Source organism: Trachinotus anak, unplaced genomic scaffold (genome assembly GCF_046630095.1).
Source record: "Trachinotus anak isolate AG129_WGS33_773 ecotype Australia unplaced genomic scaffold, CSIRO_AGI_Tana_v1 ptg000019l, whole genome shotgun sequence".
Lineage (NCBI taxonomy): Eukaryota > Metazoa > Chordata > Actinopteri > Carangiformes > Carangidae > Trachinotus > Trachinotus anak.
Window position 1 is genome coordinate 24513977 of NW_027273870.1, and position 16011 is coordinate 24529987.

At 40.3% G+C, this 16011-nt stretch overlaps 1 protein-coding gene and 1 long non-coding RNA gene across 3 annotated transcripts; one reads left to right on the forward strand and one right to left on the reverse strand.

Moving 5' to 3' along the window:
- The first annotated feature begins 3264 nt into the window (after positions 1 to 3264).
- On the forward strand, positions 3265 to 15836 carry iqce (IQ motif containing E). The gene is made up of 21 exons (XM_071503378.1): positions 3265 to 3714; positions 3888 to 3929; positions 4064 to 4109; positions 4212 to 4361; positions 5322 to 5423; positions 5634 to 5704; positions 6054 to 6167; positions 6245 to 6295; positions 6375 to 6445; positions 6534 to 6606; positions 6882 to 6922; positions 7874 to 8025; positions 9359 to 9414; positions 9533 to 9762; positions 10177 to 10284; positions 11172 to 11466; positions 11594 to 11680; positions 12290 to 12417; positions 12515 to 12600; positions 13979 to 14077; positions 14404 to 15836. The coding sequence occupies exons 1-21, from the start codon at positions 3643 to 3645 to the stop codon at positions 14526 to 14528; spliced, it is 2199 nt and encodes a 732-aa protein (XP_071359479.1). The 5' UTR covers positions 3265 to 3642; the 3' UTR covers positions 14529 to 15836.
- LOC139635862 (uncharacterized) lies at positions 11423 to 15982 on the reverse strand. 2 transcript variants are annotated; one of them, XR_011694301.1, is made up of 5 exons: positions 15767 to 15982; positions 14387 to 14498; positions 12683 to 12765; positions 12211 to 12404; positions 11423 to 11659 (listed from the first exon to the last, which is right to left on the reverse strand). It is a non-coding gene; the product is annotated as an uncharacterized lncRNA (long non-coding RNA). The 2 variants fall into 2 exon arrangements; XR_011694302.1 differs by lacking the exon at positions 12683 to 12765 and having other exon boundaries at positions 11425 to 11659.
- Between the last annotated feature and the right edge of the window lie 29 nt (positions 15983 to 16011).

Here is a 16011-nt window from a genome sequence, read left to right on the forward strand (position 1 = left end):
ATAAAATGCTGTGCCCGAAATAAAAGTGGCATTTTGTTCAGTCGCTTGCTTCTCATGATTTACATATGAGGTGATAGTTTAACAAACTGTGTATTTTACTGATTTAGAATTATTTTTTTGTTTGTGTGTTGTTACAATTTTTGAAACATTTCTCTCTTGCTGCTGTTATGAAATGTAACTGTATTATTGTAAACTGCCTGGTGCCTCTGTAAGTAACGGTTCATAAAATGATTTCACCAACAATGAACTGACTGTGTTTGTAGTTGTCTTATAGATCAGCGTATAGACAGAATATGGAAGAGCTGCAGGATATGAAACATATAGGTGCCTATAATCCTATAATTTGCAGGTGAAGTGATGGGGAATTAAACACTGGGATGAAGGATGGAGAGATAATGAAAAGTGTAGAAGAAATGTACAATCAAACACTCATTACTCTATTTGAGAGAAGGAAACACTGAGTGTGGACAAATAATGCAAAAGGTCTGTGCTGTGGAATGAAGACTGGTGGGGGTGTGGCCTCTGCCTGGAGAGTCTAAAGGACATGAAGACTGGGCTGCGTCCAGGTTTCGGAAGAGAATCTGAAGGTGGGTCATTTAGAAAAAGTGTGGCCTGACTGCTTGATGCTGGATGCAGCTCAGCTCAGATTACATCGCCCCCATGTGGCCATTCAGAGAACAACAGGTAGATGTAATATTAAAAACCTGTTACTGCTCTTGAGCAAAGCACTGTCATCAGGACTGGAGCTGCTCACTAGGTGCTGCCTACTGCCTGCCTGCCTATATTTTTGGAACTGCTCAAACAGAGAAGGTGAATTTCATCTGGATGCAATCAATCATAAAACATTTATTAATCAATAATTATTCCCAAAAACATATCAATAACTGTTTGGAAGCTGCAGAAAAGATCTGTGTTGTAGTTTAAAGATCACATATTTCACTTGTGTGATGTTTGCAACACAACATAGTCCTCGTTCACAGCAGACATTTTCACCTGTCATAGTAGGAACAGCGCAGGTGTTACTAACAGCATTACCAATGACTCTGGTATATCTGAGTATCAGTGTCACAGTGACCCCGAAACTGCAGCAGCTAATTAATGTTATATAATATTCACACTTGTACTCTTCCAATGTAAATTTATGGTGTCATGGTTTATTTACTTTATTCAAGGACACGGGCATTTGAATAGTGTTTTACATAACTTTAACTGTTGGAGTTATATTATTGTATGATATCATTAAATCAGTGGGTAATCAATAGAAATATGTAGAGAAACCAGCAGGTGACAACAGTAAAAAGTAGCCTCAAATTCATTGTGTTTCTTGTGTTAAATGTTCAGCAATTCAGTCACAAGCAATTAATTTGTACCAAATGGGCTAAAATAGCAAAAATGTATAAATTGTAAAATGTTTAGAATTGGATTTATATGTGATTCTACATCGACATTCCTATAAATTAAAAAAAAAAAGTGTGTTTAAATGACCAAAATCATGAACCTGGTGATGATTAAAAGAGCTGGTTGATTTTACAGTGATGACTGGGGACACAAGTGTTGATTGGAGTGTGGTTTGCTTACTGACACCACTGATAAGGTGACTATCCTCCAGTAGCTGTGGACTTTTAGACTGTCAGACAACAACTATGATGCACATGATAATAACTTAGTTTTGTTTTATGCTATGTTATATGATGAAATCATTCTTGTTTGATGTTATATACGCAGCATCTCCGCAGATAAGGTCAAAAGAGGTGATGGGTTTTATTCTAAAGTTCAAGACGAGTAAAACTGGGGTTCTGCAGAGCCCCCAGTCAAATAGCATGCTTTTTTAAATTACATGTCGAGTAAATGAAATGCCTCAAGTTACAGCATATGGTCTGCTGGTTTGTTAACTCACGGTTGGAGGGTTGTCTCGGTTTTTCTGGGCTCACAACAACATTTTATTGGACTGGTTTAACTCTTTTGTAAGAAAACGGATCTGCAACGGGTTTATTTGCTCTGGCTGTGTGGATCTGGGGGTCCACCACCTGTATAAACAGTGTGTGTGAATATGATACAGTAACAAGAGGTCACCGTCTTCTCTCCAGAGTTTGCAGGGAGGAGGACAGTGTGAGCAACGATGCAAAAGGAGTGGTGGGCAGTGTACATGTGAGAATAGTAGAGGTTTACCACCTTTTCTCCTCATCCATGAATTCAGAACATGAGCAAATTTATGCCGTAATCCAGACCTTCCACATCTTTCTACCACTAGAGGCTGGTTCGTGAGTATAGTGAATACAATCATGACAGAGTAAAAGAAATATAACCTTTCTCAACCATTCTTTGAACTTATTCTATCAGTTGTACAGTGCTGTTGTCTGTTGCAGAGGACCAAGGGAATTAAGATTTTGGAAGGAGAAATGAATGAGAATTGAATGCTTACAGACGGTAGTGCACAATGAGGAGCAAGAACTGAGACACATGGGAATGTCCAATAAGAAGAGAGAGAAAAAACATAGCTGTAAAGACGAAATACTTGGACTGACAGGTTGCTGCTGGAAGTTTGGTTGCACACCAAAGTTTTGCTAAACTATTAGTGCTATTTCAGTATTACAAATCAGACGCTCCAGAATATATTTAGTATTCTTATTTATGCAAAAAAAAAAAAAAGTTACTGTAAAGTTACTGTGAGCGTATGGTCTGCGATTTGGTAAAGATGATATATATCATTTATATTATACATCTATATGTTGCATGATATTATGTTTGTATTTAAAATATTTTAATATAGGAGTCCCATGTGGTCAAGGCTAACAAGCACTGAGCAGGGAGCATTGGATTAGTCTTAAAAGTCTCCTTTACTTTCCCTTTTCCTCATCAGCTTCTCTCATGTTATTGGAGAAAATACTTTAATGCCCTCCTCTCAGCACCTCTCCACCAATGGGCAACGTAAGGAAATGAGTGAGGAGGAAGGAGAGATAGAAAAAGTATTAACATTTAACCCTGAGCTGTGGTTTAGTTGTGAGCTCTGTAAAGGTAAACAAAGCTGCAGATGTACAACTGTCTTGAATTTTCAAAATAAACGTCATTGAAAATTGCGTTGGCATGTTCTTTAAATTTTAACGATATTTACTTAAGTCCAAAGCACATTTGGGTAATACACCATATTAAATTTAAATCTATGAAGCTACTTGATACGAACTTGCGATGGTTTAGTTTGGTTTAGTTCAGGTTTATTGCTGTATTTTGAAGGCATGCTCACCCAGTTTCCGGTACCGCTCTGACTTTGTGTCGCCAGCTTGTCGCGGCTCGTTAACGGCCGCCTGGTTGCTAGACGACTCAATCTCCAACAGTGATGTGAAAACAGTAACGTCTGCCCGGAAAGAGGACAACATTTTGACGGATTTCGGGAAGCTATGGTTAACTGTGCCTGTCACCTCATCACCGGCTCGGTACCTGAAGGGTCCGCAGTGTTGTGGACGCGAATTTCGAGTTGTAGCATAGCTAACGTCCCTTTTGTTGCCCCGTGTTGTTTTTACTACTACTACTAGCAAGAGGGGAAACGTGAAGTGAGCTGCTCGACTTGGGAAAAAAAAAAAATGAGAGGATTACACACGGAGAAAGTCAAGTTTTCCGACTTAACGTGACGTTTGTTTTACTGCGATGTTTGGAGCAACTGGGAAAATGTCTGTGGAGGCGAGTGATGTTCAAACAGATGAGGACTGCGAGGAGCTGGTGAGGTCAAGACTCAGACTGAAGACAGAAAACTGACTTTGACCCTGAGCAGAAAGTGTTTCCTTCTCATTTCTAACACCATCACACCTGTGTTTGTTTTATCTGTGTAGTCATCTGGGTAGTCCTAAACATGAACATGTCACTCACTTGCCTCCCTCCTCTGTCTGACCTAGGTTGAGGATGGCTTCTCTTTTTCTGCTGATATTCTGGAAAAGGTAAACAAATCTGCTCCCATGATCAGTGATGTGTCTGTAATTTTGTCTTTCTGTTAATGTACATGGCTGTTCGTAGTATTTTAGTTAAATACACTTTTCCTCTGCTTCAACACCTTGCTGTTGTCTTCTATCAGAAAACGAGGAGGAAAAGATCTTCTGGGAAGCCTCCTCCTTCTCCAAGTAAGACCTGCTCAGCTGCTCTGTGGGGAGTTTTTGCAGATTTTATAACGAACCCCCTTTCCCATTTCCATGATTGTTTATATACGGTTGGTATACATGTAGGGTCTCCATACCTCTCCAGCCTGAGTGTGAACCCCAGAAGAGCAGCAGTGGCAGCCTGGAGACTACCGAGGGCGTCCCTGGGGGACGCCAGAGGGGAAACTACTGGAGAGAGTGGCTCAGCTCGTCTTACATCCCTCAGCAACGGCCATGGTAGGCACCATATAAACACAACCTTAGCCGTGTCTCTCCTCAGGAGGGATGGCTGGAGGCGTGGCTGCTGGAGAGAAAGATGGATAGAAATGAGAGACTCAGACTGTTTGTTCAGCTGATAACTGCTTTGCTGACTTTATAGGTGCTCCGCCCAGGACTGATGTCTGATGATAAGCGACTACTCAAGAGTTATTAATATAAATATTCCATTTGCCTTGATTTTTTTGGATTGTGTTAAGTTGACATGTTAACAAATAGCTGACACTGAGTAACATTAGCATCCAGTCGGGGTGGTGTTTTTGTCCACCTGTGAAATTTCAGTGCAGTTTCAAGTCTTCCTTCAGTTCTGTTTTGGTTTCCACTCACTACTAAATTAAAGATCTGTGTCTATAACTTTCCAGATGCTCCAGTGGGTTGATTTGCTAGTCACTAATTTCGTCTGTCAGCTATACAGAGCAGGACAGGTAGTTTTTTTTTTTTTTTTTTTTGCTGAAAACATGTACCTTCTGTTGGAACTTGGAATTTGCAGGCTGCACAACCAAAACAAGGAGGTATACACTTCTGTAAAGTTGCATTATACACACCAGTCATTTGAAGAACTGTTATAAAGAAAAACCGGATCGGTGAAGCTATAAAATGTTCCCAAAACGAGTTGAATGCACAAGTGGGATGCAACATTGAGGTGTGTTGTAGAATATCATTATTCACTTCGAAACAACTTTATTTATCACTTGTATGCAACAGCTCATCATCCAGGTCTATAAATACAGTATATAAGAGTAGAAATAAAAAACACAGCTGATAACAATTAAAGGTTATACATTTTAATTGATCAACAATAATAATAAAGAAAAGTAAATATCTATTAGAAAAGCTGTTTAAAAAACACACACACACACAAAGTAATGGAATTGCACAGAAGCATAAAAATTGATAAACAGACCCTCTCTTCGTCTCCAGATCTCTCCCAGACGCTGAGATCCGAGTTTGACGTCACACCAGAAATTCTCAAACAGACCTTGAGCATGAGGAAACACAAACATCTTCACTCTGCATCCAATGGTGAGAGAACGTGTAGGTGTGACAGTGGTGAGGCTAAAGGTCAGTTTTTTTTTGTGACAAACAGAGCAGTTTACTGAGGATGGGACAAAGTAGCAGAAATTGACATGGTCCAATGGCCATCAGTTGTTTCGTAACTGCAACGTGAGAATATACTTGACGTGTTTTTGTGCGACTGTGTTCTGTTTCCCTGTTTGGACCTACGTGTTGCAGGCTTCACCCTCGGCACAGGCGACTACAGAGAGAAGGAGGACATGTATGATGAGATTATTCGCCTCAAGAAGGTAAAGTTGAGTTATAAAACTCATTTAGTGTATTCAGAAAAAAACATGCTGATAGAACACATTGTGCATCAGGGTGGTGTTGTCAGCAGAAGTGGGAGATTTTTCTTCTGCAGGAGAATTCAGCATCAAGCGTCACTGTACATCTCTAGTCTGCTGAAATGTCCTTGAGCAGGGCATTGACTGCAGTTCCAGCGTGCTTGTTCTGTAGCTGACTCAAACCTTTATTGCTCTGCAAAAATATAAAGGCCTTGAAGATAGATTTCCTCATATGCATATGCACTCTTTTATCTACTCTGTCCTTTTATGCCTTTCTTAATGTGTGATTCGTCTCTGGTGCTGTTCTCTGCAGAGTCTCCAGGCACAGAAGTCTGACAACCAGCAAATGAAAGTAAAACTACGCCGCCTAGAGGAAGACAACGCTAAAAGAGAAAAACAGATAGAAGAACTGTTGGATCCCTCTAAAGTATGATCATTGAATTGCTTCAGATTTTTGTTATAGTAACATTAAAACTTTAAAAACTGTATGATCTTTCTGTATAGGGATCTGACTACACTCGTAGTTTGGTGGATAAGAAAAAAGAAGGGAGTGTGGTGAGTACGTCTAGTTGGTTGGTGCAGATACTGGAGATGCTTCCTAAACAGGCTCATAAAACTGACTCTGTCTGTCAAGGTTCTCAACGGACTGAAGCAGAGAATCCTGAAGTTGGAGCAGCAGTGTAGAGAGAAAGAAAATGTCCTGAGGTAAAAACGTCTGCCCGTCTATACATCAGCCCACTTGGTGCATTAGTGAAGCAGCACGATGTTTACTTTATTCCCTCTTATTCTCCAGTAAACTGCAAAGTGAGCTGAGGACTACCAACTTGGAGGAGCTGAAGATCACAGTAGAAACCTACTCTGAGGAGGTAGCGTCAAAGTTCAGCGTTTTGTAATTTTCTTCCACCAGAATGTGGAAGTAAAAAGTCTTTTGGCTTGTTACCACATACAGATTTTCCACAGCAGAACACCTGAAACAACAACACTGAAAATGGCGTTTGGTAGAAAGAGTTGTTCCTTGTCCTCGCGCTGTGTTTCTGCTTCTGCTGTGGAAGCTGATGTTATCATCACATTTACTGTGCGAGCTCAGCTGTGGAAAAGGAAGCCTCACCTAATGTGTGCGCTTGTGTGCCTCGTCTTTCAGATCCAGAGACTGAGGGTGCTTCTAGAAGCTGCAGAGAAAAGGTATACATGACTGAAAACCCCAGGATCATGCTGAAGCATCGTGTAGTGGACCTTTTGTGTCACGGGAAGTTGTAACGGCTCACAGTAATGCTCCTTACAGCCTGATACAGGGACCCTGAATAAATGGGTCACCTCGCATGGGTCTGACAGTGGTTTGGTATAAGGTTTCAGCATTGGCTTCTATCTTATAATAACCACAGGATTACTGTGCAATTGTTTTAGGGTCACTGGAACCCTATAGTTGAGGTTGGTTGTGACTTGAATATGATTGTAGGTTTTTGAGTTATTGTTGGTATCAACACTAACTTTTTGTAACAACCGGTCAACAAATAAGGAAAAGTCCTAAAAATAACACCTGAGTGTCTTTTAAAATCTGCAGTATGAATAATATATACTCCACTTTTACTGAAGTGAAATTTGACACTTTTGTTTTTTTTAAGTTATTTATAAGGTCTGTCACTTTCCTCCTCCTTCATCAACATAGGAAGGTAGAAATGAACTGAGAGGTCACAACAAGAGGTCATGGGGTGGTGGGATCACACCAGCTGCGACGCTCTCAAATGGTTAATATTCTGACAGACGAGTACTTGGTAGTCATTACTAAATTATTAGATGAGCACCAAGTACTCATGGGTCGGACCACACCCAACTTTGAACTCAGTCTTCATTTTGATCTCAACTACACAACTGTAAAGTTTTGTGAGTGTATCTTGCACGGTTGTGACATTATCATGGTGACAAAATCTGCTTACACACACATATAAACCTGCCAAAGCACCTAAAACTGCCTTTTGGCCTCATGACACACACACACACACACACACACAAACTAACAAGGTGAAAACAATACCAGCCATGCTGTCGTGGCTGGTAAATACTGTCATCCGCCTGTTTATTAAATCTGTCTTTCTCATGAAATCTTGCCCTCCCTCTGTCTCTTTCTGTGTGCAGCAGTCGAGCAGAGAGCAAATGCTCCCAGAGGCAGCAGAAAGCTTTAAGCTCCATGGTTCATCGTTTGTCTGAGAACCTGAAGCAGCTTCAACAGGAGAACACAACACTCAGAGAAGAACTCAACACTGACAGTCCTGCTGGAGGAATCAAAGGTTTTTTTTTTTCTCACAAAAATACCACACTGACATGTCAGTCCCAGAGCTTGCAGAGCCAACCAGACTGAAGACATTTACTTTATTTATTCCTTTTACCAGCTTCTAGCTTCACTCTTGGTGCTCTGCCTTTAAATGTGACACCTTTGACTCAGTTCATTCTGGCTTTGTCGGTGTTTCCTCCCCTGCTCTGTTCTGTGTGAGAATGTAAGGTGCAGAGTGTGTCAGGTCAGGGTAACACTGGGGAAACTTGCTGTGCTGTGTGCCTACAATTTTGTGATGTGTGAACAATTTTGAAAGCTAGAGTCACTTTATGACATTTTGAAAAGTGAACTCCACACATTTTGGGAAATTTTTGGGTTAGTGTTCATACATCATCTTACTTAGAGGAATATACTCAAATGTGTTTTACACATTGAATATACTATAGTAATTTTTATTTACTGAAAAACGTCTTTATCAGGAAGAAATAAAAAATGAGCTCATGAATTCAGGGAATACAAAACAATATCTGTTCATTCATTTGTAACATTGGTCACAAACTCTTAATATCAACCAGAAATACTAACGAGGGCATAACTATCTTGGTAAAAACATAGTATATACTAATATTTGTGGATGAGAAATATAAGATATATAATAGAATTAATGCAAATATAGTAAAACCTAAAATCAATGAATAAATTATAAAATAAATAAGATATTAGGAAACAGATACATACATAAAATAATTAATTAACAAAAGTAGAAAATATTAGGTTATTTGATGTGTTCAAGGACCCATAAAAGTTCTATGTAGTTAACTGTGTTGTTAAGATAGAGTTGGTACGGAATCATATCTGATTAAAATCTTATTGGTTGTAGAGCTGAAATGATTTGTCCATTAATTGACTAGGTGGGTGATAGAACATTAGTCGACAACAATTGTAATAATCAGGTTATTTCTTAAAAAAACAAATCCAAATATTCAATGGTTTTGGCTTCACAAATGTGAGTATTCGCTGCCTTTCATAGACCTCCATAGTAATAAACTGAATATTTTTGGGATTTGTTGTGTTGATCAGACAAAACAAGCAATTACAAGTTGTCCACATGGGCTTTGTGGAATTGTTATGGGCTCTTTCCACAATTCTTCTGACATAATATGGAAATAATAAACTGACTACTGGAGATAATCATTGGCAGATTAATCCACTATGAAAACTAATCTTTAAATGCGGACCTAATCAATTCTCAACCCTGAAGTAAAGTATGTAACACCATTGTGGTGTTGCATTTGTTCTGTGATGCAGATGAAAAAATGTGTCTGTCTGTGTGCGACTGTGTTCTCTAGGTTACAGAGAGTGGAGTAAACAGAGACTGTTGCGGAGGCTGCTGGAAGTGGAGAAGGTGAGAGGAAACTGTAACTAGTTTTAACCATATGTGACTTGCATCTCAGCTAACAAGTAATGTAAACACATAGAGATAACAGCTCCATCACACCCTGACTCCTCTGTCCTCCTATCAGAGGCCGGAGGACAGCAGAAGACACGCCCAGTCAGCGAAGAGCAGCGGCCGATTGGATCAGGAGGTCCAGGCCACACCCACTGAAATTCTGAGGTTTACCATGGCAACAGAGGCAGTGGTCTCCGTGGGAACGATCACTGAAGGAGGGGAGGAAGATTCAGACCTGAGAAAACGCCTCAGCCAATTGGAGAAGGAGAAGGTGGAGCTTCAAGAGATGCTGTCAAGTAAAGAGTGAGTGAGCAGCAACATGATGTACAATACATACATCTTCTCAAACCATTGTAAATCTTTCTGATTCATATTTATAGAATATACCAGTGGAGGGAAAGGGTTTAACATGGTTTACCAGACTACTTCACCTCAGTGTGCTAATGCTATTGTCCTCTTTTGAATTGTGTATTTTGTGTATCTCGACATCATTGCAAATCAGGGAAACCTCAATGATTTTTGACGCTTAGATAAATAAATAAATGAATGAATGAATGCATTCATTCATTCATATCAGTGTGTGGAAATTGTTTAACATTGTTTGATAGACCATGAGGAGCCTGGACCATGTTATTACATCACTAACAGTGGCTATGAGCAGAAAGCTACTTAGTTTTGTTTGTGGGACTAAATCTGCGTTGTGTTTGTGTTTTTTAGTGATGAATTGAGACAGGTGAGGACAGAAAAGGAGGAACTGGAGAAAGAAACAGAACGATGGAAGGCTGAACAAATGAATGAACGGGACAAAGAGAGACAGCAGCATAAGTATGTTTTACTTACATTTTTATATCTCTGCTATTTGTGAGCATGAAATGTGTAAGGTTCAGAGAGGTTGTGTGTGTTTGTATGATCAAAGTCATCCATATGCTCATTATCTTTAAGTGTTATGTTGCTGTTTTTCTATCAAGAACTTTCTTAAACCATTGATGGACTGTTGATTTACATTTGAAACAGTAGTTTTAACGGGGAATTTTTACTTATGCCCATTGTAGAGATCATAGCTGATGCGTTTGTCATACAGAAGCTTTGTAGTTACATCAAAAATGTCCCTGGCATTATCATAGAGATCCACCTGAGAATTGTCTTTATGTAAATAATGGTTAAATATATAACAGAGATGACTGAAAGAGATGGGGCAGTGGCAGAGATGTGGGTGATGGTTCAATCTATATTATAAAAAAAAAATCATAAAGAACTGTTTACAAATGTAGTTTGCTCTACATACTAAAGTATGGTCAGCTGGAAAAAGTCACTTGTACGGTTTCTTTAACCTAAACAAACTAGCTAACTAACAAGTCCACAGGCTGTTAGCAAACAAACTGATATTAATGACAACATGCAGCTGCTAGCCAGTGCTAATGCTGGCTAATACTAAACTTATTAGGTGTGCATGTCTGGACCCATAAAACCATAACTTATTGGTTAAACAGTCTCAGCATATGATATGTGCTTGCTGCCATCATGCAGTCGCCTAAAATCAAATCTCATCAAATGCACATGCAAAGCTCTCAGAGAATAAATTGTATAATTAGCTCAAAACCAAAGAAAGCCTCAGCTAACTAACTGCTAACTGTCAGAGGACATCCACTATGGCTGCTGGTTGTGTTTGGTCATCTGTTTATGTGTTGTTTATGTAAGCGTGTGTTACTCAGACAGGAGTTGGAGCAGTTGTGGGTGAGGATCCGAACTCTGGAGGACGAGAAACTCAAACCTGCACAAGCTGAACCCTCCTCTCCCTCTGCGACACCGGCCGGGGCCCATGAGGACAGTCCAAGCAGATCAGGTCAGAAGGAGGGAGAGCAGAGGGACACTGGAGAGACGGAAGGGGAAAGAGTTGAGGATTTGGATAGAGAAGAAGAGAAGAAGAAGAGTGAGAGAAGACAACATAAAGAAAGAGAGAAAGCAGCAAGGATCATCCAAACAAACTGGAGGGAGCACAGAGACAGGGTATGTAACACACCACAGTTATGTAAAAGCGGTTATTTATGTGTGAGAGAAATATTATATAAAAATGTCCAGACACTCTGTCCCAGATTTTTCTTTCAATCTCCATTTCTCCACATTCCATCTGAAGGACATTGTGATGTTGCAGTCAGCATTAAGAGGCCATCTCCTCAGAGAGTCGCAGCTCAGTGACCTGCTGAAAGACACACAAAATAAGGTTTCAGCCACACACACACACACACACACACACACACACACACAGTAACACCTCCACACTCATTGCATAGCAGGAAAGCCGCAAAAACCCTGTTACACATTAGAATGCTCACATTCAATCATCAGGGTCTCTTTTAGTAATAATATCTCAAGAACTAATAAAGAAAAATGTTATTTATGTATATTTAAATTATTCTTCAGACTTTCACCAGTATGTCATTCTTGTATCCACAGAATTATCATTTCTTTGTGCTATTTTGTTGGACATTTTTAGCATTTCTTTGAAGTGGTGTTAAGAGTGAAGAATTGGAACTAAAATTTCTCAGCCCTCCAGAATAGATTACAGGATGTGCAGACTAAACTGGAGATGTTATGTATGCCCTTGTCTAAGACTGAGGCTGTTCTACAAGTGATTATTATGGTCAGAGCTGCTTAGTTAAATAACCAATAAATGGCTCTAAAGGCATTTTCTGTGAGCTTACTGTTATCTCCCACTGTCTCCTCACACATGTTTGTCCCTCTCTGTCTCACCTACTGAACCTCCCTTTTCTCCTGTGCTCCTGCTTGTTTCTGTCTTTTGCTCTATCTCGTCCTCATCTAAACTTTTCAGGCTGTAGAAGCAACAAACCGCAGTGATGTAGCTTCTTCTGTAGGTGGAGAGATGGATGTGGCTGCCTTGACGATGGTACAGTCTGCTTTCAGGGGACACCTGGCCCGCTGTAGTCCTGCAATAGAGAGGTAACTCATTTTATATATATATAAAAAAAACCCCAAATACATTTAAACATACAGAACATAATGCAGTACTGTGTGTGTGTGTGTGTTTGCACATTAGCTCAGGGTTCTCTGTGCCTTCTCCAATGGGAAACAGTTTGCCCAAACTGGTACCAAGAAGAGCTCGCTCAACACCCAGCAGAACAGGTAAGGTTCACACATTTCTTTCTGTGATTAAATATTTAGTGTATATCAGGCAACCCAATATCCGAGTGGTTAGGGTGCATGCCATGTGGGCACAGGTGCCGTGACCAGCAAGTTCCTGGTTCGGCTTCTGGCTGGCCGGTCTCTATGCTGCATGTCATTCCCCTGCTTTCAAATAAAGGCAAAAAAATATTTATATTTAAGAATGTATTTATTGTATGAATGAGCAAACACACAGAACAACGCTAAAACAAACAAATATGGTACATACACATGGTACACAACCCACAAAAAAAAATCCTGCTCCTCTGCACAGCTGAATCTGGAGGAGCCTCTGCAGTCGATTCTGATGATTCTTACTCCATCCCATGATCATGTAGTTCAAACACAAAGTGTTACAATTGTGTTTTTGTGTTTATAGCATACAGCTTCTGTGTTCAGTTAATGCATTTAACGCCTCTGTGCCATATATGTGTGAGTTCCCCCTTAAAGTCATGATCAACTGTCTTTGTTTAATAATATGGGACTTCTTGATGTTGGAGATGTGGAAGGGCACGTAACTTTGACAGGGAACACTGCATCAATACAGCCACTCAAGACTGTCACTCATGGTTCTGGCCTGATGTTTGTTGAGTATGCAACACCATGACATCACCCTGCTCTCAACCTCAGAATTGCACATCACGTCTTCCCTGACACGTTTATGAGTAGTTATGGATATCGCTGGCACACTGATCTAATTCCAGGGTGCCTGTCTCCTCTGCACCAGGCAGAGCTCTGATAGCTTCTTATTAAAGACTGGTGAGGGCACTCAGCAGCCCTGTGGGCCAGTAATGTTGTTGCCTCACATGACCCCCTAAAACTTTAAAGTTGCAACTGCTCAGGAGTTCTGTCCTAAGCTTCAGTCTGACCTAATTGACCCTACCAGACTCCACTGCTTTCCCCATCAACCCCCCTCACCCTCATTTCCCTGACTTTCTAATAGTTTGACAGCAGATGGGTGCATAGAGCAGAGCAGTGATGTCAGCAGTTTCCCCCTGCATGTTTATAGACTTCCCCTCTGTTGATGCGCTGCGAGCTTTGCTGAAAGATTTTGTACTGCACTATCTTCACTTGTGCTCCTGAAAAAGTTATTTTATCTTGTAGTTTTTTTGCAAGGAGAAGTAGGGGGTTGTCATAACTGTAGTTGTGTTGCATTTTGGTTAAGACCATTCATTGCTTTGCAGGGTATGTGTTATTATGTGCGTAATGTGATTTAAGCATGACGTGGCAAGCTCCATATATTTATATGCGTCTGCAGCTGCATCATCTACACAGACATGTTTGAGGATGTGTCTGAATTGTGCCATAATGGCTGGTTATGTGTCGTTTTGTTTGTAAGGTGCTGCGTCCCTCCATAACCACAAGACAAAGCGGGGTGATGAAGAAGACCCATGGCCTGTCTATAGCACTAATTCCTCCAGAATGACACCCACAACAGGTTAGAAAGCGAGAGGACATATGTTTTACTGTGTTTTTACTGTTAAAAGCACATAAAATCTTGGAGTCATCCCCTATTTTATATGTGCTGATATATCTGTATTTAGAGTTAAAACGTATTTGATTTTCTGACACTGTTTGCTGCAGGGGAAGTATGCTGAAACCAGACAAATCTTTATAAAATCTTAAATATTAATGTAGAAATATGCATATTGTAAATTGCAGACTACTTAAAAGTCTACTTTTCAGGGCTCCTTAGGTTCAATGTAGTTAATTAAGGTGATGCCCAGGCTAGTAATCACAAGTATACCTGTGTATCTCCTGCAGACCCGACAGAGCTCCGTTGCACAGCTGAGTCTGGAGGAGCCTCTGCAGTCGATTCTGATGATTCGGATGATATCATCGTGTCTCCCTCACGTCCTCTGAGAAGCAGAGAAGTCTTAATCTTATAAACCTCCTGAGCTGTGTGAGTTAATGTGTGTGTGTGTGTGTGTGTGAGTGTGTGTGTGTGAGAGAGAGAGAGAGAGAGAGAGAGAGAGAGAGAGAGTAGGCAGGAAGAATTTCTGCCTGTGTGTTCTAATGAGAGCCTAAATGTCAGGGGCTTAAATGGCCATGTTTTTTTCCAGGTTCCTATCGAACCTGCAAATGATAGCTGGGATGTTCCAATATAATTCAGGATAATATGGAACATACACAATATTTGCCTGTTTCGTTGTTTGTAAGAGCTTCTCCCTCAGTAATAAGGAGAATATTCTGGGAAGTCAGGGGCAGGGTCTTTTATGACATGGAAATAATGGCACATCAACACCTCACTTTGATCATGCTCTTATTTAGGATACTGTCACAACATATAGACGCGTCCAGAGTCTTGACTGAGTCTTGCCTGACTGATCATCCAGTGTTTAAATACTTGGACCTGAGGTTTAGGGAATTTGTTGTCAAAGTGGAGGAAAAAGCACTTGTGTGAACAAGAAATGAACATCCCCATTCATTTTGATCTGTTATATCTGAGCAAAATATTCTCAGTGGTTTGCCAAAGTGCCTCCTGCATGGATATTCAAATTTAAATTTCAGTGGTAAATGCATTTATTTCTGTTAAGATGACTTGTCTAAGTGAGGCACATCACTGTAAATTCCTTTGTATTTCACAGGCTTGAAACTATTAATGAATCATATTTTGACATGCCAGGTGTGTAACACATGTATGTCCTCACATTAATCTATCATGTTCGCTTATTAAATTATGACTGATTCTGAGGTATGATTGAGGGAATGATTCTCAACCGATGCACTATTGAGCGAAACTGTGAATTAATTATAGATCAGCCTGCTGCAATACTCAACACACAATCAGTACAATGGAGGACACACAGGGAGTATGTCTCATGCCAACGTGTTGTTCTCTAAAATGGACTAATGATAACCCGTAGGGAGGTCAACAAAAACAGAGCACGAGTTTCCACATTATGTATGTAACTTAATTTCTGAGACACTCAATAAATTTTTTTATGATAATACCTCCTGTGGTCTGATGTGGTTCTCTACTCATGTACTGTTCAGTCTTGAGTTACCTGTAATTGCTTTTTGGATTAATGATTTATGTGAAATATATTGTATGCAAAGATTATAGAATACAAATCATTAAACAAGCAATTATCAAACAAAAACACAGTGTCCAGTTGGGGCTTACTGTCACATTTCAGACTGCAGAGTCGTTGGTAGTTTTGCACCTTAGGGTCCCCGGAACTGTCACTGAAAAATCTGAACGCATCTTTCAGCTCTGCAAAAAGGGTCCTTACTGTAACATGTACTACCGCGGTGTCGACGTGAGGGGGCGGTATCTGCGCAGTGGCTCACTCACACACACACACACACACACACACACACACACTCGGAGTCGGAGCTGCCGCAAAGCCCCCGTCCTCCAGGGCTTTT

What these genes read in the sequence shown, in the direction of transcription:
- iqce (XM_071503378.1), top strand. Translation starts at nt 3,643, where the DNA reads ATGTTTGGAGCAACTGGGAAAATGTCTGTGGAGGCGAGTGATGTTCAA. An exon ending in TCTTCACTCTGCATCCAATG is followed by an intron (nt 5,424 to 5,633) that starts GTGAGAGAACGT and finishes TACGTGTTGCAG; the next exon opens with GCTTCACCCTCGGCACAGGC. An exon ending in CTAGAAGCTGCAGAGAAAAG is followed by an intron (nt 6,923 to 7,873) that starts GTATACATGACT and finishes TTCTGTGTGCAG; the next exon opens with CAGTCGAGCAGAGAGCAAAT.